The sequence below is a fragment of the Taudactylus pleione genome, unplaced genomic scaffold, assembly GCF_031769625.1.
Source record: "Taudactylus pleione unplaced genomic scaffold, aTauple2 ptg000201l, whole genome shotgun sequence".
Classification (NCBI taxonomy): Eukaryota; Metazoa; Chordata; class Amphibia; order Anura; family Myobatrachidae; genus Taudactylus; species Taudactylus pleione.
Window position 1 is genome coordinate 41,695,825 of NW_028284603.1, and position 25,154 is coordinate 41,720,978.

Sequence of the window (25,154 nt, forward strand, 5' to 3'; positions counted from 1 at the left end):
AGTTATGGTTTCTCCCGTTGAGACTTACACTACTAGAATATGCAGGGAACGCAAGGGAGGGAAGCTTCCATAGGACTTGAAGGGGAGCCCTGCCCTATGATTAGGGTACGGAGGACTGCCGTTGAAGGGATAGGGAGCCGCACGCGACTCTGGCAAGAGGGGAGGGAGCGTGTGCAAAAAAGGACCCGGAGGAAAGTAGATAAGGGGCGGCTGAACTAACCGTTAAAACGGTCCTGGGAGAGACATAGAGGAGAGTAGATGGCGCAGGTCAGGCGGTAATCGGCGGTAATACACGGCAGAGCAGCGATAGGTGTCAGCAGTGCACTGAGAGCAAGTTCCGGAGCGTCTTTCCGCCCTCCGGAGAGCAAGTGACAGCCATCCATCAAGGCGGAGCTTAAGGCGGAGCCGGAGGCAGTCGTGTCCGCCCCCTCCTGCCTCTTAACTAAGTCCGGAGGCAGGGACAAAGACTATACTGGACAGATATCTTGGAGAGAGGGCGGAGTAGTGCTGGTGAGTGATAGCTCCCGGTGGGACTTGCAGCATTTAACCCTAAGCACGTAGCAGGAGTGAGAGTCCCTATATAGTTCAGTTAGCAGGGAAGAACTGTAGTCTTAATAAAAGCACTATTATCGCAGTTGCCCTACTCAGCCAGCTTACATACTCCACATACTTTCGGGACTGATATAACGCTTCTAGTTAATGTTCAATCTCTATCAGCCACCCCTACTTATTTCCACTACCACCTGCAAACCCTCATTGAACTATACCAGCCAGTAACAGCGCAGCTATAGCGAGGTGCAGCACAATAATCCTACCGTCTCATACTGCAGAGCTATTCTCACGCCAACCCAGGTTCTTCTCCATGCCGTCTTAATGTTATAGCCTGTACACAGAGGATTTTGAGCGTGATTAGCGACAGTGTCAGCAACATAGAACAAGACTATAAATATAAAACTTTGTTGGCAGTATAGAGCAAGTAGCAATCTCAGCCTCAGCAAACAAATAGACTTAGGAAGGAAGTCGATACAGTGAAGCGGAGACAGCGACAGGATTTAACCAATTAATTAACATAAGTCATCTTTAATTCTTATGAGATCATAGACTCATTGCTACAACAACTGTGCACCATCGTTATTAATTTAGCTGGCCAGCCAACGGGGGACTGTAATATCGTGAATGTTTAATGTGTTATATGTTATTGAAGTTATGATATTTGAGTAATGATAGAGTCATTGCATGTGTTCTGATGTTTGTTTAAGGTAGTTAACCGCTTTAATTTACAGATAAACGGCTGTGAAGATATTGTGGTTCCAGTGTAATAAACTATTCTTCGGACGTGTCCTTTTATGTCGGGAACCAATATATAAGTATGTTATTCATGCAAGGTATTGAGTCATATTTTATGTAAATTGTGTCGAATTAACTTACTTGTTACTGTTTAGAACAACAATAAATACCGATCTTCTTCAGTACTAATTGAATCGATATATTGTAAAGAGATTCATAAACCTATGGTTATATCCCAAGGAAATTACTCGCCCCAAGGGGAGATTTATCCGTTACCTCGGTAAGACATTACTACTACCGCATCATAGGGGAACGTTACACTTCCTGTCTCTCTTCTGAAATCTGCACATTTCAATTATGTACAGTTTAGTCGTGTTCTATGTTGATAACAAAGTTGCCAACTTCAATCCTGTTTTGCGCTTGTAACAAAGTTACTGATTGCCTCTATTAACTAGTCTCTCACAACTGCACAGTAGGCAAGGCTAATGTATAAAGATAACTGCAGTCTCACTAGCTTTGAGTGATAGAGTAGTCATTGTTGAATAATAATGCTGCTTTGGAAAGGGCTTATGGAGTCTCAATATCGCACACCCTCTTTACAAACAGCTAGTATTAATGGCAGGGTTGTCTGCCGGCTGTTACTATCTGAGATTAGCTACTGGGAATGACAATTAATGGCTGGTTATGGCGATAGGCCAGTAAGAGTTTAGGCAATAGTAATCTTCTTATCGAAAGATACTGGTTCTTTGACACTTACAACGATAACACTGAATAATCCCTAAGTCTCTTGTAGGGGAAACTAGGGCCCTCATTCAGAGCCGTTCGCTATTTGCGGTCGTTCGTTCAAAAACAAGGGGTGGCTCTTCAAATGATCCGTTCGCACATTGCGGTCTGTTCACACCTCTAAGTCTGAACGAGCGAGCAAAACATACGCTCGTTTTTTTGTTAAAAACGCCCCCTGGCCGCTCGCATCATACGTCATGTCCGCTATTTATTAGATTAATCGAGTACATCGAACAGCGCATGAACTGCTCGCTATTCTTGTGGTTGGTTTTTCCTACCACTATTTTGCGAGCAGTTCTGGCTATGAAACAACCAAGTGACGTGGTCAATGACGCTGCTGTATTAATTATGCACACCCATAAACCGCCCGTTTTGACCTTTAAGCACGCCTGCGTTCTGATCTCCACTCCCTGTTTTCAAGCACCTTCCCCTGTTACCACCCACATACGCATCATTCTGTCACTCAAAATAGCAGGCACTCGCTATATAGCGAACAAACGATTTTCGGCCGCACTGACTGGTTCGCGCATGCGTACTAAAAACCGTACGCATGCGCAATGTGCGAACATCGCTCGGAACGAGCGTACTGCCGCTAGCGAGTGGCTCTGAATGAGGGCCTAGATGTCCTATTAACTGACTACTGAGAGATGAATCAGTAATGTAGGGTACTGCTGCTTTTATTTACAGACATCTCCTGCAGTAAAGGCTCTGACATTGGGCTGCACTTTCCTTGAAAATCACAGCCTCGTTCAGCCTCCTCCTCTCCTCACTGGGACAGCCTCCAGATCTCTCCGCCCACAGCTCGCCTCCTGGATCAGACAGACCAGCCTCCTCTCCCGACTCACACCGGACTTTCCTGTCACAGGCGGGGAACGGAGGTCCTGTGTAGCTCGGTCTCTCCAGCAACTAGCTCCTGCGGTTCCTGCTGCCGATCACCACCCAACCCAGCAAGTGTGCATGTCCAGCGCTCCATACTATCATCTCAGGACTGGCCAACTGTCAGCTGGGCAGCTCCTCGGGTCACATGCTGTTCTGCTGTTCCACAAAGACTGTTGGCCATTAAGTCCAATTCAAGCAGGGGTCCCCCATAATGTCCAGTGGGAGAGGAGTCCTTGCCTCGCAACCCCCATTTAGAAGCAGTTCAGACCAAGGGCTGTATTCAATTAGAAGCGAAAAGTCTGAATCCGCGGAAAAGTATGGTGAAAACTTATCCCCGTATTCAATTCCAAAAACTTTTCGCGAACGTGAAAAGTCAATGCAATGTAATCGGCTGAAAAGTTTTGCCTTTGAATAGCAGGTGGAAAAAAGTGCAGAATTGCGGTTTTGGGATACAAACTTTGGGAAACCCCCCTACACCCTTGGGACAGTCTCCCAAAGATAAACTGTGTCAAAAAAATAAATACAAATACTTTAGAACACCCCAAAAAAGTACTTACAATTTGGGTGCGAAAAAGTGCAAAGTTGGGGGACAAAGTTAAAAACTAGCTAAATAGACTTGTAGGGGGTCCCCAATTATGGGGCAGGTGTTTAATTTGTTTGCAGGTGCTTGCAGCAGGTGTATTTTTTACGTGTTTTAAAACTTCACTTTAGCAACTTAAAAATATGCTAGCACCCATTTTCAAGTACCCCAAATTTGCTGAGAGTAGTTATTTTCTCCAAAAAATACTGCTTAATGCTATTCTTCTTGTGCAAATGCGCTAATTGGCACCTATTGTCACAAATTAAATGCCCCAAAAACCTTCATTAGGGCTAATTGGGGGCATGTATAGTGAACCCCAATGTTAGTGCATCTTTTGGGGGATGTCAGACTGAATTCCCCTTTTTTTGACAGGACTTTTTCAATTTTGCCGGGTGCAGTTTTCGCCTCCTTTCTGATTGAATACGGGGAATAGCGGGAGCGCGCCCCATACTTTTCCACATGAAAACATGCGAAGTAGGCGAAAACCTCGCCATGCGAAAAAGTTTCGCCGGTGCAAGACTAATTGAATACGTGGGGAATACCATAACACTCCATGAAGTAAAACCAATACAATACAATATAACAACTGAGGCACAGTACAGCATACATGAAATTAACCCATTTAACACCTTTACAATAAAGTAAAAATATAACTATCACCCAGCAATGCAGGGGTGTATGGGTACCACACCGACAGCTCTCGTGGAAAGCAGAGAAAAGAGGCACTGATTTTGATTCGCAAACCCGGTGCTGACTGCCTGGAGTTGCGAGCCTGGAATCAATGCGTTCATATATTTGGCCATGGACTCTGAAGCATAACGGACTGTTTCCAGGAGTTATTTGCAAGATGCAAATGATAATGCACTGTTACTCCGCCTCACCGTCCTCCAGCCTCCCGGCAATCAGCGGCTGCCGACAGCTCTCGTGGAAAGCAGAAAAAAGAGGCGTTGCTCTCAAGGCGCAAACCCGGTGCTGACTGTCTGGGAGCTGCAAGCCTGGAATCGACGTGCTAGAGAAAGTAGGTGAGGGAAGAGCTCACCATAAGGCAGCAGCCTCACGTGGTGTGCCGGCCGCGTGCCCTCCCTCATTATGTAATGGCTACGTCACGCGGCCAATCAGGAGCCGAACTGGGCAGAACGTAAACAGTGTCCGTACATAGCTAGGGTGCCGGGTCCATGTCAGAACACAGGCCACTATTAGTGCTCTCACATGGTTCTGGTAGTTTTCTTGACATTTTCAGGTTAGCTATACCGAAGCATTTATTATGGTTTTTGTCTATTTTTTTTCATCAAATTTTATACAGTTTTATTCCAAATTCTGTAATTTATTGCTGATTGAAATCCGTCGCAAAAGAATCACATTAATGTCTTAATTAGTCTTTCAGATATTAAAATTAAAACACACATCCACATTAAATACATATCGAAATCCAGAACCACATAAAATACATTGAGAAAGTCAGTGCCCATTATGCTGTGCCCCATATGCAGTACTCCCGTAGTTGTGGCCCTTATGCAATGCCCCCTGTAGCCGTGCCCATTATGCAATGTCCCCAATATTTGTGCCCCTTAGGCAGTGCCCGTGTAGTTTTGGCCCTTATGCAGTACCCACTGTATTTGTGCCCCTTATACAGTGCCACTTGTATTTGTGCCGCCTAAAGTAGTGCCACTTAAGCAGTGTCACTGCATTTGTGCCCCCTAAATTAGTGCCCCCTAAATTAGTGCCCCCAGCCCAGTACTTACCTGACCACACTGGCTCTGCCTCGCTCAGACTGGATCTAACTAGATCCAGTAGGCGCGCAGGGCAGGCTCCTCAATGCATCATTGGGAACGTTGGCCTCTGAAGCGATCAGGGGCTTCTTTAGTCTCTGATCGCTTAAGAGACCAGAGATCCCAGTTCCAGTAGGGGGAGCATTTTAGAAACAAAGGAGATGCATGCGGCTCGAGAGCCGCAGGTTGGCCACCCCTGTTATACTGTAACAGCAGAGTAGGGTGTCACCATATGACATAACTTTTTCCTCTTTCCCCCACGTCCAGGGAGGTTCTTCACAGTTCCATGAGTAGCAAACGTCTTAATAATATTGCAAACTGTTGAAATAGGGGTGCCAAGATAAGAGATAGGATTTTTACAAATGATTACCAGTCCAAAATACAATCAAAGTGCTTTTCCAGATTACTTTCATTTATAGTAAATGCAGAAGTTTTTATTACTATGTGGTTTTCATACATGTAGTTATACCATCAGTTATTTATTTCAGTTTATCTTGAAGGCAAAACAAAGCTGCTCTCTGAATACACTTGTATTGGATGCAGAGAGCATAGCAGAGATGCCTTTCATCCCAGAGAGGCAAAAAAAAGACACACAAAACACTGCACCTGATGATAAAAATACAAGACCGAAAAGCATACAAATCTAAAAAGTCATGTATTTAGTAAAAGTTGAAGGACGGCACATATAAAAGTTAAAGGTAAGATGGAAACCCCTGTTAAAATAAAAAGAACAAGACTAGGGTACACTTAAAGAATAATTCCATTTTTTTAAAAGGTACTTACCAATCCCCTTAACACAGTTTCATGGTGTGCTTAAGCTAGTGTAACAGAGCTAGAGCAATATTGTGGCAAGAAAGCGCACCCAACAGATCGCTAGGCTGAGACCTAAGGAGATGATCGAGTTCTCGGTGGTGAAGGACGGATTTTATTCAGAGATACCACTGAGCAGATGAAATTAGAACTTGGGTTAGTATGTACCTTTTTTAAAAGAGTTATACAAAGTGGAATGATCTTTTAGGGGCCTATTCATCATTACTTAATTTTTACAAAAGCAAGTGAAAATGCACATTTTCACCTGCAGTTGTAAAACTTAAGTTATTGGGCCATTCATCAAGAAGGTAAAGCAGGAAATCACAGATATCTCCTACTTACCTTCCTTTTGCGGAATGGCCCGATGTCCCCATACACTAGTTTCACAGATATCTCCTACTTACCTTCCTTTTGCGGAATGGCCCGCTGTCCCCTATACACTAGTATCACAGATATCGCCTACTTACCTTCCTTTTGCGGAATGGCCCACTGTCCCCATACACTAGTATGGGGACAGAATTCATCAAGCTTCGAAAATATAATATTTTTGGAGCTTGACTGCGGGAGCATTCGCCATCTTCAGATAGCTCCTGCTCAGGGCTCGCAACCCACTCTTTCCCTATGGGAATGAGGTCCGGGTTGCAAAGTGGGATCCACCCATGTCCGGCTCCTTCCGCCAGACGTTGGGACTCTGTAGGTTGCGCATGCGCAGTCCCGTCACTGCTCCGAAAAGGAGAAGTGAAGCCGCTCATGGGGACAGCTGATTTCGCATCAGCTGTCACGGAGTCGGAGCAATGATAAATTGCCACACGGCGAGTTAGAATGTTAATTATCAGGGTTCGTTTGGACCCCGATAATTGACATCATGAATAGGCCCCTTAAACTCTAATATGGTATAACAACTTCTACAAATATTTTAATGTATTATAATATCATCTTTAAGTTTGTTACCCTTTAAGTCTTTACTCACAATACTTTAGTCTTTTATGTTCAGCTGGATTCCCTACAATACATATAATGACTAGAGCAGGTACAAGATGAATAGAAAGTATGTGAAATAAGAGCAGGCAGTGTGTGCAGAGCCTAATATCAGAATCCTCCAGTGCACAGCTACAGTATGTCCTCAGATGATCTGCTGAACTTCCAGCCTGTGTTCAGCATATTTCTCCACACAATAAAGAAGTACATTCTTGGCAGATTAAGCTGAAGCTGAGAAACCTTTGAAGTAAAATACTATTAGCTTTTTGATGTCCACAATGTTGTTTGCTGTGAAAATAATTAATTCTGTACCTAGAAAGAAGTGTCAACTTTACAATACCTGCCAAGTGTGAGACCCCTTATGTAGAAATGGTCATGTATCCACCTTGCACAAAGGGCCATCTTAACATACGGGCTCACTGGGCTCAAGCAGGGATAGGCTGGGCCAGGTTGGCATCTACATGGGGTGTGCAGCCGTTTGCTCCATGCCGCTCTGATTGTGAGTTACACACATGCAGAGTGACCAGACAACATTCTCTACCTGCCTCCCAGCCTGCAGCCACAGAGCCAGATTAAAGGGGGAGGGGCACAGGGGGACACGTCCCCCGGGCCCATCTTTCTCGGGGCCCCCATACTATAATCACTGCTCCGATGCATAGCAGCAACTGCACTGCGAGCTGGAGAAGAGGGAGGTGGAGTCCACAATCCTCGCTTTACATCATGTGTTTTTGGGCGGGATGTACTAAAGGGGAAAATGCGGTAAAACCCCATAAAATGCTATGCATTCCAGTGCTGTGTCTAGAAGCCTATGGGCATAACCTTCCACCACATAACCACGTCGCTCTCCCCACCATCCTGCTTCAGCCATCTCCACCTTCCTGCCCTAAGGTCCCCATCTACACGGGAAGCCGATGGACGTAATCCCGACCACCGGCTTCAAGACTGTCTAAACCCGGCAAGGCACTAATGACAGGCGTCGAAATCTCGACGCCTGTCATTAGACCTACGCTGGGAGCCTGACACCCGGCTTACCGAATGAAGGTAGGCCGGGAGTGGACAGCCGCGGAGGGGGGGGTTAGGGGCTCCTGGGGGTATTTAGGGTTAGGCACCCCCCCGGGAGGTTAGGTTTAGGCTAGGGGAAGGGTGTTAGAGTTAGGCACCCCCGGAGGGAGGTTAGGGTTAGGCACCCCCCCGGGGGACTAAGGTTTAGGCTGCGGGGAAGGGGGGTGGTTAGGTTTAGGCACTTAGATGGGGGTTAGGGTTAGGCACTTGGGGGGGAGGTTAGGGTAGGGAGTAGAATTAGGTTAATTGGTACTTTCTTAGGATGATCGGGATTTCCTCCTCTGTTGGGCTGCCGCTGTCGGGATACTGATTCCATCTACACACTCATGCTTCATGTCATCTGTCTGTCTCCCCTCTCCCCTAGATTGTAAGCTCCTAGGAAGCTCCTCTTCCCTACTGTCTCACAGCCCTCTTCTTTAGCACTTCAATGACAGCCTTTACCTTCCCAGCTGTATTGTATATGGAGAATTGTGGTGCTTATTGTTACTTGTGTATGTATGGTGCTGCGGACCACTTGTGGTGCCCTATAAATAAAATGTCTTAATAATAATATGGGCTTCTTGTCGGGACGCCTCTCCTGAGAGGGAACTAATCAGATCCCTCCCTGTGCATGCACTGAAGGAAGCCAGAGGGACCTCTGGGTGTTAAAACCGGAAGTCCCTCTAGCCGGAGCCATCGCAATGGACAGCACTTGTCGGGAGAGCTGTCCTCTGCAATATTCTAGGTACATACCTCAGTAATCAACCACGGTATGTACCTGAAGACAGGCGGGTTGTATCGCATCGCGGATGCGATGCTTAGTACATCCTGCCCTCGGAATGGGATTGAAATGCCAGCGGCATGAGCCCGACAGCAGGAAATCCCGACAGCGGCAGGTAAGTGATCTAACCCTCCCCTCCCTTAGGGGTGCCTAACCCTAAACTCCCGGGGTGGTGCCTAGCCCTAACCCTCCCCCCTAGGGGTGCCTAACCCTAACCTCCCACCCCCAAAACCTAACGCTAACCCCACTAACTGCCCTAAACCTAATCCTCCCCCCCCCCATAGCCAACAGGACGGGCGCCTCGGACTTGCCTCGTTCAGGCACGCGTTGTCCTGGATTCCGGCGTTGGGATTATGGTAGGCGTCAGTATTTTGACGCCTAGCATAAATCCTTTGCAGGCATTCAGCAGTCGGAATTGTGACCGGCGGCATCCCCCGCCCTCAATGTTTTAACATTGATTTTGTTGAAAGTACCAATAAATTTAAAGGTTTAGTTTTCTTGACCATTTACATTTATTCCCACGAATGGGTGTGTAGGGGCCCCAGTGCATTGCTTTACCCAGAGCCTACAATGCTGTTAAGACAATCCTGCTATCACACGCTATACCGCCCACCGATATCCCGACACTGCAAGCCCAACATCATTAGCCTATCATTAGCCCCATTACGAAATCCCGACACACCGCACAAAGGTAAGCCGGTGTCTTAGCTTCTAGCCGCAGGGGGTTTAGGTTTAGGGACCCCTGGGGGACTTAGGGTTAGACACCACCCCCCGAGGAAGGTTAGGATAGGGAAGGGGGGGCTAGGGTTAGGCATCACTAGGGTGGGGGGTAGGATTCGGCACCCCCCCTGTGAGGGTTAGGTTTAGGGTGCGGGGAGGGGGGGTTAGGCACTAACGGGGGGAGGTTAGGGGTAGGCACTAGGGGGGAGGTTAGGGTTAGGCACTAGGGGAGGGTTAGGGTAGGGGAGGGTTAGTGTCATTACCAGCCCAGTCAGTATTTGCCTAATTCGGTCTTCTGGTATCGGTATATGAACCGGCGGCTATTCAGCTCGCCCGGGATTACATACCGATTCCATACAAGGATACAATCTAAGGGGGGTCCATAATTTATGAAGCTTGATTTGAGTTGCAATGGTTAACGTTACGCCATTCATCTATCTATATTACAATTATTGGTAAATACTGTACAATAAAGTGTATATCTATGAATTATTACATATTATTATTATACTGTATGTGCTAGATATTCTCGTGTTCTAAGAAATCTGGAAAGGTAGTGACACAGCCATGGTTTAAAGGGGTTACAAGGTCCTTAGTGGGGTTTGTAAATGTGCGCATGCGCAGGATTGTGATCCCACGCCACTAATGAACGAGCCGGCCGGCTTCTAGGGACTGCATTATTTTATTTATATAGCACTTTTCTTCCCAAAAGGCTCAAATCACTTCATATTTCCAGAATAAAACAGATGATACAAATAAACAGATTAATGATTAACAGAGTACAAGAAAGGGATCTAAGCATTAGGTTTTAAATAAGTAAAGATAAGTCATCAGTCTGTTATTGAAGATCTCTCTAGAGGAGGACGCTAGGACTGTGCAAGGCAGATGGGGGTGCAGAGATGGGGGAAGCGGGTGGCAGGGTACTAAATACTTTATGCCCGACAAAGTTAGAAGGGCCAAGCCCGGGACAGATGCTAAGGGGGTCATTGTCCCCCTGTGTGGCCGCCGACACCTCCTCTAGACCACATAGCCCTGCCCACAGCAGCCACAACCTATGGGGATAGGCTTCCTCATAAGTGTACACGCTCTCAGATCCTGTGGGAGCTATGCCTCCACTGATTGGTCATGCCCCTCTCAGTACCAGGGCCCGTGCCCACTCTCTACAGCCTTGAAGGCAGTAGAAGTTGTAAAGCTAAAACCTGGGAATCCACATAAAGGTGTAGCCATGAGGATTACAAATCAATTCATTGGGTTATTTATAAAGCTGGTCTGATGATGTTTGTAGTAGAGATTCTGCATACAGCACTAACTTAATTGCCTTCATAAGCAGGGCCGTAACTAGGGTGGTGCGACATGTGTCATCATGGCACAGGGCACCGCAGGGCAAGGGGTGATGTTTCAAAAGTTTTAGCTGTGCCTGTCAATTTTCTGTTTATAATCATTCCCAATTGTAGCTTCCTCTTCTTTGATACCTGGCATCTACTGGCCGCCTCTATATCTTCCCTGTCCGACTCCCCCTCCATCTGGCCTCCTCCCTGCCAGTCACGTCTTCCTTTGTTTAACGCACACATTTCAAAAACTGTCATACCCGGGAGTCAAACCCATCACTCATAATTATTATGATAAAGCTTTAAGTTCAGTTTTATTTAAAAAAAAAAAAAAAATAGAATCCCTTTCTGGACTTCTTTTCATTGTTTATCTAAGATGTCATTCATGTTTCAAATAGCACCAAATCTATCACTATGACCACCGAAACAGACGTGAAAACGTGAAAGAGACTGCTGAAGTCAGCGCTTACTCTGACATTTTGAGCCTTTTTCCACTCATTTCACAATCCTCTTCTTTTACATTCTAAATACAGATAAATCCTTCTGCATAAAATACCCCAAAGCTAAGCAAAAGGTTTTCCATTGAGAGCGGTGACTTGCAGTGTACCTTACCGTCCCCGATCCATGACGGGTTTTAAAAAAAATTTCGGACTGGAATTCCACACATTTCTGATTTGTTAATATAGACACATTGGGAAATACATTATTAAAGATTGGTTCATATAAAAATCTGGTTATCCTGGCCAGCAGCATATGCTTATTTTACCATGTGTGATGGAATTTAAACATTCCCTTCCATGGCACAAAATAAATTGTACGGGTTAGAAATAAAAAAAAAGTAAAATTGGCACAGCTTTACAGTATTCATAATTCACTTTATAAGCGAGCGCTCCACCAGAGAGCAGGCTTACCAGCCAAGCTTAGAACAGATTCATCTCTACATGTGGTTTTGCTTTGCACAACTCGGCAGCAGAGGCAGGAGCGTATATACTTCCAAACTTTACTTGGAAAGTTGATGGGAAAATAAAACAAGTATCTGACAAAAATAGCAGGTGCTTAAATAAACCACTGTTCTAGTTCAGAAGCAGTAAAAACCTTGATCCAGGGAGCGCATATAATAACCCTAGCAGACCCATATAATAAGCCTAGCAGACCCATATAATAAGCCTAGCAGACCCATATAATAAGCCTAGCAGACCCATATAATAAGCCTAGCAGACCCATATAATAAGCCTAGCAGACCAAGTATACAGATTTTAAAGATGTTATAAAACACCTAATATGCTCTAACCTAGTGTAAAATGACCCAATCACCATATTAAAGTGGGTACATAAGCAAACAGATTCCAGTTTTAGAACGTCCGTGCGACTCCTGGAAAATGGGGCAGAAAAGCCCCCACTTCCGGGAACACCGGCCATCCCCGTCCCCGCACCACCCTTAAATGCCTCAGTCTTTCAATAATGGAGAGGCACAGAATGGGTGCTGCAATCACGCATGACCTGTTCTGCACATTTGCAGAATGGGTGCTGCAATCACGCATGACCTGTTCTGCACATTTGCAGAATGGGTGCTGCAATCACGCATGACCTGTTCTGCACATTTGCAGAATGGATGCTGCAATCACGCATGACCTGTTCTGCACATGTGCAGAATTAGTGCTGCAATCACGTATGACCTGTTCTGCACATTTGCAGAATGGGTGCTGTGCACGCACAGATTCCCGATAATCATGAAGCTGCGTTTAGCTATATGTGTAATGCCGAATCAGCCCCATAGTTTTCATAGTGATATACTAAATAATAATAAAAATACATCCTTAGGCCAGTTATCCACTGTGTACAAAGCATGTGTTAAAAAGCAAAAAGCTGTTACTAGCATTTTCTAATGTCAGAAAAAGCATAAAAATGCAGCTTTTGTCCAAAGCCAGTTGCGGAGGTGGTACGTCAGCATGCGCCTGCTGTATTCCCCTCCTTTCTGCCTAGAAGGCACTGTTGAATAGGGATGGCCATCGGAAACCGATGGTTGGCAACAGATGTTTCTGTTTCGATGGAAATGCTTTCTCCATTCAATGCCGGGATGGCATCCATGCTTGTCCTGGATGGCTCATCCAATGGTAAATTATATCCATTTAGCTGTACACACCCAGTAGAGAAATATGTAGAGATATCTATTTACAACTGTCACTTAATACTCTGACACTGTACACACTAGACGATTTCTCGGACAATATGGTGAAATGGACCGACATACTGTCTGGAACGTCTAGTGTGTATACACTATGCTGGCTACCACGCAGCGACATTTGGCTTGTTCCATTGGCTGTGCATGCACGGCAATGGAGAAACCCAGCTGACGACGCCAGGAAGGTGAATGGTGCAGGTGAACGATGTATCGGGCAGTTGGACGCCAAATCTCTCAATGTGTATGGACCGTCCGATATATCATGCTGTCACATCTGCCATCGCTGGGTACACAAATCCTCTAGTGTGTACCCGGCTTTAGATATTTGAAATCCACACGGCTCTGTGTTAGTTTCCAGTACAAGTGGTGACTGGACAGAGGGCCTGATTCAGAGCGGACGCTATTTGTGAACGGTCGTTCAGAAAAAGGGGCCGGCTATTTAAATTGAGCGCTCGCTCTTTGCGGTCTGTTGACGCCTCTATGTCTGAGCGAGCGAACGAAACATGCACTCGCTATTTTGTAAAGACGCCCCCTGGCCGTTCGCATCATACGTCATCTCCGCTATTTATTAGATTAATCGAGTGCATCGAAAGGTGTCTGAACTGCTCGCAGTACTTGTGGTTGGATTTTCCTACCGCAATCATGCGAACAGTTCAGGCTAAGAGACAACCAAGTGACGTGGACGATGACGCTGCTTTGTTAATTATGCACACCCTTAAAACGCCCGTTTTGACCGTTTGGCACGCCTGCGTAAGGATCTCCACTCCCCGTTTTCAAGCACCTTCCCCTGTTACCACCCACAAACGCCTCATCCTGTCACTCAAATTAGCAGGCACTCGCTATTTTGTGAGCGCACAATTTCCGACCGCAATGACTGGTTGGCGCATGCGCATTACGACTCATACGCATGCGCAGATGTTGCGAACATTGCTCGGAGCGATCGAGCGGCCGCTTACGAGCGGCTCTGAATCAGGCCCAGAGCTCCGGGCCTGACTCAGACCCGGTCGCAAGCGCTGAGCGCTCGCAACTGGGTCGATGGTGGCCCAGAACAGATGCGCACGACGGAGCCGGATGACGCACAAAAAAAAACAACGCCCTGATTCAGAGCGAGCGCTCTTTCAGATCGTCTATCTCTCAGGGCCTCTGTCTGTTTCATTGTTGTTTGCACCTTTTCCATGCAACCATGTACAGATCATCACATAAACATCTCATTACTAATATTTACTCTAAAGTATTTTATTTATTTAATACACATAGCATGACATGATAGAAGGCTATGGTAAACTCTTTTATGTATGATGTTTAGGGGTCTATTTACTAAGCAGTGTTAGGAGACAGAGTGAAAAGTGATAAGAAAGTGATAAGGTGCCAGCCAATCAGCTCCCATTTTTCAAACACAGCCTGTGAGATGGCATTTGGGAGCTGATTGGCTGGCACCTTATCACTTTTAACTCTGTCTCCTATCACTGCTTAGTAAATAGACCCCTTAAAGAGTTAAGTAAGTAACATTAACCAACCATCAATTCTATAATAGCAACCTTATTTAAAGTGCTGTCCATGGACTGACTGGCTATCTTACAAACACAGTTTTGTCGATTTGGTTTACAAATGTTTGCTGTAGTATAATCAGGAACTTCTCACATCAATAAATTCATAACAGTGCATACGAGACGGAATTGCTCTGTAGCAATTGAGAAGTGTTTCAACAAAATACAGCACTTTAAATTCAGAAATCACACAGAGTACCTGCAGCAGCTGACAGCACCATCCGTGTGAGCTCCCTGTAACCACCAGATCATTCACAAGTAAAAAAAAAAAATGTAACTTTTCCTGTACCTTAAAGAAGCTCTCTCGGTCTTCCATCCGACACACTTCCATTGTCATCTGGGCAGACCTGCACTGGACGGCTTCTCTGTTTTCCCAGCTATTCTGAGAGCAAAGACATGTTAATGGTTAGTGCTGTCTGTAGGAAATTCCTCTACAAGCCACAGAATCTGTCACAACACGCACCCTGCCAAGAGCTTTTCCATCAACACAGTGCCCATCCACTGCTGTCCTAGCTCAGCCTCCTTCAGTCTCATCCCTAGCCCACATTTGTTAGGCACAGAGAAGGGGGCTGAGAGCCTATTAAAGTGAATTTAGTGGTCAGTGACTGGCGTGGGACGAGGGTTTATTTACTCTAGTGTGTTTTTCTTTTTACTTTCCCTGTAATTACAAAAAACATGTTGCATTACAGACCCATTACCACAGGGCAGAACGGATTCCAGCTGGAAAATGAGGCACCAGAAGGAAAAGAAGGGTCAAATCAATCTATACACATGGATTTTACAATAATGCTAAGGTAAAACAATAACTTTTTATTATTCAGAGGGGTGTCTGACACCCCAATCTTCCTGCCCCAAGTTTAGAGACGCCTTACACTACTACTCTCTGCTATTTGTGACCCTGATCCTTCCATCATTGAACATCAGCAATTGTGCAATCGATTGTGTATAAAAATCTTTTCCTTTTTCAATCGATTGCAGAATTGCCACAATCGACTGAAAAAGGGAAAGATTTTTATACACAATCGATTACAAATTGCAGAATTGCTACAATCAATTGCTGATGTATGGGGGCCTTAGAGGTGCCTACGCACTTACCGATCTACACACGATCCGACATCGTGTACGATTTCCCTTGAAACTCCTCCCCGGCAGTTCTGCACACGATTTGGTGTTTAAAATGTCCAATTTACAAACGATCTACGTGCATCCAGACTTTTTCCAATGCATTTGTGTCCCAGATTGGCAGATCTGCCCTACAGCACGGCAGATCTGACGATGCACTGTGCGACCAGCGGGGACGCGCATCTCATCGTGATCGTGAGTGGGGACTCATGATTTGGGCATTTTTTACATGATCTGTCGTGCGTCGGAATTGGCCAGATAGTGTAAAAAAATCGGTAAGTGTTCCAAACATCATGACACCACCCACAACCCTGTCCTCCCTAATATAATGAGACAAGCGCACAGGTCACTGTGTGACACGAGACTGACCCACATGTCTGCTGTAAATACTTGAATCATCTCATTGGCTACTGCTGTTCCTTTGCCAACCACTTAAAAACATAGGACACCATGTGGCACGTGCCCACATAAACTGGGGATTGAATACATCAGGATAACCAGACCCTAGTTACATGCACCTTTAAAACATATTTATTCAGAAATCTCATTGTGCAGGAAGCTTTTCATGTTAACTAGCTTATTAACAACAAGCATATTGACTTAGGACAATATAAAAGGAAAAATATTTTTCTCACTAACGGACCCCTAGTAAGTGCTGTTTGAAGATGAATTCTATTCAGACAGAAACCAGTTTACACAGAAACCTTTGATGTAGTCTACAATTAATTTTATAGGGATTATGTACAATACTGAGATCGCACAAGATGACATAAGCCCGGGATGCAGCAAAATGCTGTTAAACCCCGAAAATGCATGTTTGACCTGATTTCTCAAATGCACCAAGCCTCAGAATGCGATGCACGCCGAGGCTTGGTTGCGATGGGTAACGCCATCTTCTGTTGGTGTTACCCTAAAGAAGCCTATGGGTTTCTATCGGGAGAGTGCTGTGAGAGGGATACAATCGGATCCCGCACAGCAACGCCCGCGGCGTGTGCGTCCTACTGCGCATGCATAGACCCAGAAGTCCCTCCATTGCAAAGAGCTTTGCTTACCGAGATAGCGGTCCTTTGCGGTAATCTTCATGCATACCGGCGTTGCTAATGCATGCATGCGAAGGGTGGCGGGATTCATCGCATCCCGAATGCTATGCATTATGCATCCTGCCCATTGTCACTTAACCTTATTATATAACATGATATGAGATGTATATTGGCAGATGTATAAATATCTCTGTATATTTCCAGGATGTGTATATGTACAGTATATATGTAGTCATTTTTTTTCAGTCTTGGGACCCACCCAGGGGACCTTTCCTTTCCCCCCTTTTTTTTCTCTTCTTTCCTTTTCTCTTCTTTATCCCTTTTCTGTTTCTTTTCTTTCTTTATTCAGCCTACTTTACCGTTGTGTACGCTGAACTCTTTTTTATTTTTTTATTTGCTTCACTCTCTCAGGGGTATTCAATATGGGTGCGATAACATCGTTTTTGCGTTAATATCGGAGGTATGATGTCATTATCGCAGGTTTTAGTTTTACACCGTATTCAATTTCAAAGACTTATCGCAGTTTTGAAAAGTCTTTGATAAGTTTTCACCATTGAATAGGTGTCGAAAAAAAGTGCAGAATTGGGGTTAGGGGTGCAGGCTTAAAAAAAATAGCCTGCACCCCTGGGACTGACATTTAAAAAAGTTTTAAAAAAAATAGGGACACCCCAAAAAATTAATTTAAAAATTGGGGTGAAAAAAAAAAAAGGGAAAAAATTGTTAAACAATAGGGAAATAGGTTCAGGGCTATTCTGCAAGTATGCGGCAGGTGTTTTCTAGAATAGATTTATAGCGGCAGGTGCACATTTTGCAGAATTTTTAAAAACTTACTTTAGGGACATCAAAATATGCTAGTACCCATTTTCATGTACCCCAAATTTGATGGGACCACTTAAAAAAACGAAAAAAATAACCTAAGTGCTCTTCTGCATCACTTCTTCAATGTCGGAAAAAAAACACCTGCTGCGGCTATTTAAATCCCCGACTTTCAATTAAAGGCTAAAACGGGGGTACCCATAGTGATCCCCCATGTTTTTACTACTTTAGGGGGGGTCTTACAATTTTTTTAAGGAAAAATTCGTAACTTTACGCAAATCCAACTTCGGAGTTTCCCGTTTTCGTTAATTTTATATTGAATACGGGTATAAGCGGGAGCGCGCCATATACTTTAACGCAGGTAAAAACTCTGATATGAAACGTTAACTTCGACAGTGAAGTTAACGTTTCATATTGAATACCCCTCTCTGTGTTAAGTTGTAAAAATGGATCACAATCTCTGGGCCTGATTCAGAGCCACTCGTAAGTGGCAGCTCGTTCGCTCCGAGCGATGTTTGCCCAACTGCGCATGCGTACGGATCGTTATACGCATGCGCGAACCAGTCAGTGCGGCCGAAATTCATGTGCTCGCAAAATAGCGAATGCCTGCTAATTTGAGTGACAGAATGAGGCGTATGTGGGTGGTAACAGGGGAAGGTGCTTGAAAACGGGGAGTGGAAATCCGATCGCAGGTGTGCTTAAAGGTCAAAACGGGCGTTTTAAGGGTGTGCATAATTAATACAGCAGCGTCATTGACCACGTCACTTGTTTTTTTTTAACTCAGAACTGCTCGCAAAATTGTGGTAGCAAAAACCAACCACAAGAATAGCGAGCAGCTCATACCCTGTTCGATGTACTCGATTAATCTAATAAATAGCGGACATGACGTAGGATGCGAGCGGACAGGGGGCGTAGTTTCCCAAAAAACGACCGCAAGTTTTGTTCGCTCGTTCAGACCTAGAGGCGTGAACAGACCGCAAACAGCGAACGGTTCATTTGAATAGCCACCCCTATTTTCTGGACGAGCGAGCGCAAATAGCGACCGGCTCTGAATCAGGCCCTCTGTTTTTATTCTATAAGGAACAGACCTTTTCTGTTTGATAATAATTTGTATAAGTGAGATTTTGATTATTATGGTCTCTGTTATTCAGATAAATAAAATCTAATAAAAAATACCTTAAAAAAAATAAACAACATGATAAGAGATGTAACTAGAAGCTGCAAATACAGATACTTAGGAGTATTTTCAAAAATCAGAAATTTGACCAAAATATATAATGAACTAAGGGCCCGATTTTGACCCGGACGCTAAGCCGGGGACGCTCTCTAGGGATGATTGTCGCATGCGTCGCAGTGCGCGTGTGCAAGCCAGTCATTGCGATCGGGAATCGTGCGCTCATTGTACACAGACTGAGCGCTACTTTGAGTGACAGAGAGTGCCGTTTGTGGGAGGTAAGAGGGGGAAGGTGCTTGTGAATGGCTCCCCCATTCACAAGCACCTTGTGGTGCGAACGCAGGCGTGTCTGAGCGTCATAACGGAGTTCTAGGAGTGTGCATAAGTAGCATGGAAGCGTCATTGTACACGTCACTTGGTTGTATTTCAGCCTGCAGTGATCGCAGTGCTTGTGGCGGGGTAGAGTCTACCTCAAGCGCTACGTGTAGCTCCGATGGCTCTCGATGGTTCTGATTAATCATACACTTCCGGGAGATGACTCGTGCTAAGAAATAAAAGTGAGCGTCTTTAAACTGGCGTGCGCTCACTCTGCCGTTGCTCTATAAGACATAAGGGCGTCCTGAAGCCAGACAGTGCAGTCGCGGAATTTGCATACCTGGCCCCAGACAGAAGCGAGAGAGCGCAGCTTAGCATCCGGGTCTGAATCAGCTCGTAAGTTTTTTTTACTTAACGTGTGTCACATGTGGTACCTTGTTCTTAATCGCTGCTAAACCTCATCATGGATGTCATTAGAAGCTGTGACACTTACAAAGTATATCAGGCAATGGGGCCCATTTATTAATTATCGCATTTGCAATGCGATCTGGGCATGACATTACCTCCTTACAATGCGATCATAGTGCCCGGATGTATCATCTAGCACACACAGGGACAGGGGCTCCAAAGGGGCTCCATGTGATGTGCCAGGAGCGCTGCCGGGGCTACAGCGCGTAAGCAATCCCGCTGACTGCACATGCGCGGTCGCCATTGCCGAGGAGGGTTCCGGGGGAACACTCTGCCGGCTAATCATGCGTAGTGTAGCCCACAGGCTACAGCGATTAATGCCATCTTCAGATGGCGTTAGCTGCAAGGGCCTATCTCTGGAATAATTTGCATTCGGAAGTTGGTAAATCTGGCATCATCGCATCCCCCATAGAAACCTATGGGGGCTGCGGCTGCCGGTTAGAATGGAGAGATTGCAGCAGGTATCAGAAATAACTTTTGAGTCAGGTTAAACAGCAGGATCAGCTTGTGTAAAGACGCAAGTCAACATAATGTAAAGAAAGAACAAGACATAAAGGGTTTGTTTACAGTGCCAGTTGTCTTTAGAACATATGAGAGCCTTACGGAAACATGTGATCAGTATACATGGTCATGTATAAATAAAACGGACTATGCTGTCAAACGTTAATAAGCTAAAATTACAAACCACTATTAAATCACAATTTTAAAAGAGCATATTTAAAACCACGATTACATAATAGATTTATGTTTAACAAGGGATCAAGGTGCAGTCCTAAATTTTTAAGGCTGCAAAGACAGCTTTTATTGGTTTACTGAAAAACCATTTTGGTCAATAAGCTAGATAAAAGTATTCCTTTATGTTTCAAACTATTACTGTGAAAAAAATAACACTTATACAGTACATAAAATATGATGAGTGCATTTGGCTATAAACAAAACCACTTCTAGTTTTGTGTAATATTTCCATGCACAGACAAAATAAATTGTTAAATCTACAAAGCTGATGATATACCATAATTACGGGGGAAATATACACCAAACCAAACCCAAAAAAAAGTAAGAAAAGAATTTCAGTTATGCACAGTTTACATCGGTTGCATAGGATTACAGGATGAAAAATAAATATACTAATTGTTGGACACAATCCCAAAATGTCAAAATGTACCTATAAAATACCTGAGTAATTTTACTTCCAGTAACAGAGATCTGTGCCACTAGAGCAAAGGTCACAATTGTGGTATTGGTGTGGATCGGAACTGCACTAGATTGGAGATACAACCTATGATGTCACTGAGCGCACACAAGTTATTTGTTTTCAATACATACAAAATGCATAGTGTCAATTACATTGGTGCTAGAAAGTTTGTGAACCCTTTACAATTTTCTGTATTTCTCCATAATATTACCAAATTCTATAATAATTTAATTAATTTATTCATTAAAATGATCCAACAATAAATGTATTTGTTAGAAAACAGTATTTGAGGATCAGTAATTTGAGTAAACCCCCCCCCCCCCCCTCCCCCTTTTTAGCAGCATTGACTTCAATCAGACATTTGCGGTCATCATCACATCATTTTTAATGGAATAAGGTCTAGACTTTGACTTGGCCATTCCTAATACAGAGAATTATTTCTGCTTCAACCAAATTTTTTGTAGACTCACTGATTTTAGGGTTTTTGTCACTGACATTCTCCTGTAGAATTCAGAATTCATAGTTCCGTCACTGATGGCTGTCTTTATCCTATTATACTGCCACCATTGTGTGTCACGGTTGGGATGAGGTCTTTACGTATGTTGTAAGACAGTGTTTGTTTTTCTCCAAACGTTAAGTTTTTCTCATTTAAAACAAAAAGTAGAATTGTAGACTCATCCGTCCACAGAACATTCTTCCAGTGGTCTTCTGGCTCATCCAGCTGGTTTGCAGCAAACTTAAACAGGAAGTAGAGGCATTTGCAAAACGTTGCAGACTGGTGACCACCAAAAGACTTAGGCAAGCCTGCAGCCACCTCTGAATCAGGCCCCTTGGACCTTTTTGATCAATAAGTTAATGAAAAATTATATACTTTTTTGTGTTGTTTAATCTATTGACTTCTCTTTATCTATTATTTTACGACTAACAGTAGGTGAACATCTGAACATGTCACATTTATGCAGAAAGTCTTGACAATGTCACATTTATGCAGAAAGATTCTAACGTGGGGCTAGCACCACTGTAAGGATGTTTTAATAATGCGTTAGGTATACGTGGCAATCCATCTGCTTAATATATACCTCACAGCAACAAACCATATGACAGCTGTAACCAATAAAGGCAGATATGTGGGGAAATAAAGATGACTGTGCAGAACAATTTACTATCACATTTTAGTTAAGATGTATGGTCAAGTTATAGAGGACCTATCACCTGAGTGAGAGTGTGTGTGTAAAGGCCCCCATACATCAGCAATTGATTGAGGCAATTGTGTAATTTGCAATCGATTGTTTATAAAAATCTTTTCCAATCGATTGTGGCAATTCTGCAATCGATTGAAAAATGGAAAGATTTTTATACACAGTCGAGTGCAAATTGCACAATTGCTGCAATCAATTGCTGATGTATGGGAGCCTTAAGAGACACAATCATTTATCTAGCACCTTCTAGAAGTTAATAACTAGAATCTGATTAGCAAATATACAATGTAAACTTAAGGCGGGTATCCACTTGCCGATTAAAATGAGCAAGTGAACGATAACGATATCGTTCAATCGTTGATTAATCGTGCACAAATCTTGCACTACGTCGGAGGCGACCAGCGATGCGCGCTCCCGCTGCTTGTTTTCGGCATCAATTATCGCCTGAACATGCTGGTCAATCTGCCGATAACGACAGATTAACCATGTTCAGGGATGAGGGAGGGTGCCTACACTGAACGACATATCGCTTATGAGTAGGCAATGCAGGGGAAGAGGAACGACTGTACGATTACAATGTTGTAATCGTACTGTCGTTCCACTATCTGCTAGTGGATTCGCACCTTAATGCAGAGAATACTAATAAAATAAATCCCTTCCCCGTACACTAATATTTGGGGATAAATAGTACTCCTCTTAATTATAAAGCTCAGTGGCATAGTAGTTAGCAGTGTATGGTGCCTTGCAAAAGTATTCACCCCCTTTGCATTTTTCATGTTTTGTTGCCTGATAACCTGAAATTAAAATGGATTGTTTGAAGGTGTGTATCATTTCATTCACAGAACATGCCTACAACTGTGAAGTTGTTTTTTTTTTTTAATATTGTGAACAAACAACATTTAGGACAACATAACAGAAAACTGCAGCGTGCATAACTATTCACCCCCCAAAAGTCAGTACTTTGTCGAGCCACCTTTTGCAGCAATTACAGCTACAAGTCACTTTGGATAAGTCTCTATGAGCTTGTCACATCTTGCCCCTGGGATTTTTGCCCATTGCTCAAGGTAAAACTGCTCCAGCTCCTTCATGTTGGATGGTTTCCGCTTGTGAACAGCAATCTTCAAGTGTGACCACAGATTCTCAATTGGATTGAGATCAGGGCTTTGACTAGGCCACTCCAACACATTTACATGTTTCCCCTTAAACCACTCGAGTGTTGCTTTAGCAGTATGCTTCGGGTCATTGTCCTGCTGGAAGGTGAATCTCCGTCCCAGTCTCAAATCACAGGCTTTGAAACAGGTTTTGCTCAAGAATATCCCTGTATTTAGCACCATCCATCTTTCCCTCGACTCAAATCAGTTTCCCAGTCCCTGCTGCTGAAAAACATCCCCACAGCATGATGCTTCACTGTGGGGATGGTGTTCTTGGGGTGATGGGATGTGTTGGGTTTGACCCAGACATAGCGTTTTCCTTGGTGGACGAAAAGTTAAATTTTAGTCGCATCTGACCAGAGCACCTTCCTCCATACATTTGGGGAGTTGCCCACATGCCTTTTGGCAAACTCAAATTGTGTCTTCTTATTTTTATCACTAAGTAATGGCTTTTTTTATGGCCACTCTTCCATAAAGCCCAGCTCTATGGAGAGTACGGCTTATTGTGGTCACATGCACACATACACCAGTCTCTGCTGTGGAACTCTGCAGCTCCTTCAGGGTTACCTTTGGTCTCTGTGCTGCCTCTCTGATTAATGCCCTCCTTGCCTGGTCTGTGTGTTTTGGTGGGCGACCCTCTCTTGGTAGGTTTGTTGTGGTACCATGTTCTTTCCATTTGATGATGATGGATTTGATGGTGCTCCGGGGGATCATCAAAGATTTTTTTTTATAACCCAACCCAGAATTGTACTTCTCAACAACTTTGTCCCTGACTTGTTTGGAGAGCTACTTTGTCTTCACGGTGTGATGCCTCTTGGTTAGTGGTGTTGCAGCCTCTGGGGCCTTTCATTTTACTAATTATGTGACTTCTGAAGGTAATTGGTTGCACCAGAACTTTTGAGGGGCCTCATAGCAAAGGGGGTGATTACATGTGCACATGCCAAGTTTCCAAATTTTATTTATAAAGATTCTTTATATATATATGTATATTTTTTTTTTTATTTTTTTTTTATTTTTTTTCCTCATTTCACTTCACCAAATTATACTATTTTGTGCAGATCCATCATATAAAATTCAGATAAAAATAAATAAATGACAGGTTGTAATGTAATAAAAAAGTTAAAAAGCCTAGGGGGGTAAATACTTTTGCAAGGCACTGCATGTATGCTCTATCATTGCTGATGTAGGGTTTATCCAAGAGCTAAAGTTACAGATTATGTTGGCTATAATAATAATAAAAAAATAAAAAAATTATGTATATATATATATATATATATATATATATATATATACACACATATATATATATATATATATACATAATATGATAATAAGCAGGGTAGTGCTGTATCCATGCACCGCTGTTGCCCAGCTTTACATCAATGCTCTCAAAGGTCTTCTATTTTGAAGTTAGCAGCGGTAAAGAAACAAAAAGATCCCCAGCTTAATGATTATCTTATTAGGTAGATTTGCAACCTGACAATGCATTTTTGCTGAAACCCACTCCCACATAAATGATGCAATATACGGGAATCAGTATGATTTACCGCCGGCCCCATGGCCGGCAGGGGTGAAGATTCCCACTGCTAATTCAGGTAAGTACCGCGAAGCTAATTCCCTACACTAACTCTCCTTTAGGGGTGCCTAACCCTAACCTCCCCCCCAAGTGCCTAACCCTAACCCCCCTCTAAGTGCCTAAACCTAACCCCCCCTTCCCCGCAGCCTAAACCTAAGTCTCCCGGGGGAGGATGCCTAACCCTAACCTTCCTCCGGGGGTGCCTAACCCTAACCCCCCCTTCCCGTAGCCTAACCCTCCTGGGGGTGTCCCTAACCCGACCCCCCCCCCCCCCCCCGTGGCTGTCCGCGCCCGGCTTACCTTTAATCGGGATGCTGGGGGCGCCGGGCTCCCGGCATAGGTAAAATTACAGGCGTCGGGATTTCAACTCCTGTCATTAGACCCTTGCCGGAATTAGACAGTCGGGATGACGA

At 44.1% G+C, this 25,154-nt stretch overlaps 1 protein-coding gene across 4 annotated transcripts in view; it reads right to left on the bottom strand.

The window, feature by feature from the left end:
- The window catches only part of RIN2 (Ras and Rab interactor 2), a 168,121-nt gene that overhangs the window by 104,123 nt on the left and 38,844 nt on the right, over positions 1–25,154 (bottom strand). For 2 of the 4 annotated variants that reach the window (XM_088477342.1, XM_088477344.1), the window contains exon 2: positions 14,975–15,067. In XM_088477342.1, the coding sequence (XP_088333468.1) occupies positions 14,975–15,067 (93 nt within the window). Of the gene's footprint in view, positions 1–220; positions 349–14,974; positions 15,068–25,154 lie in introns of those variants that run through there. The other 2 variants (XM_088477343.1, XM_088477345.1) reach the window with 2 other exon arrangements.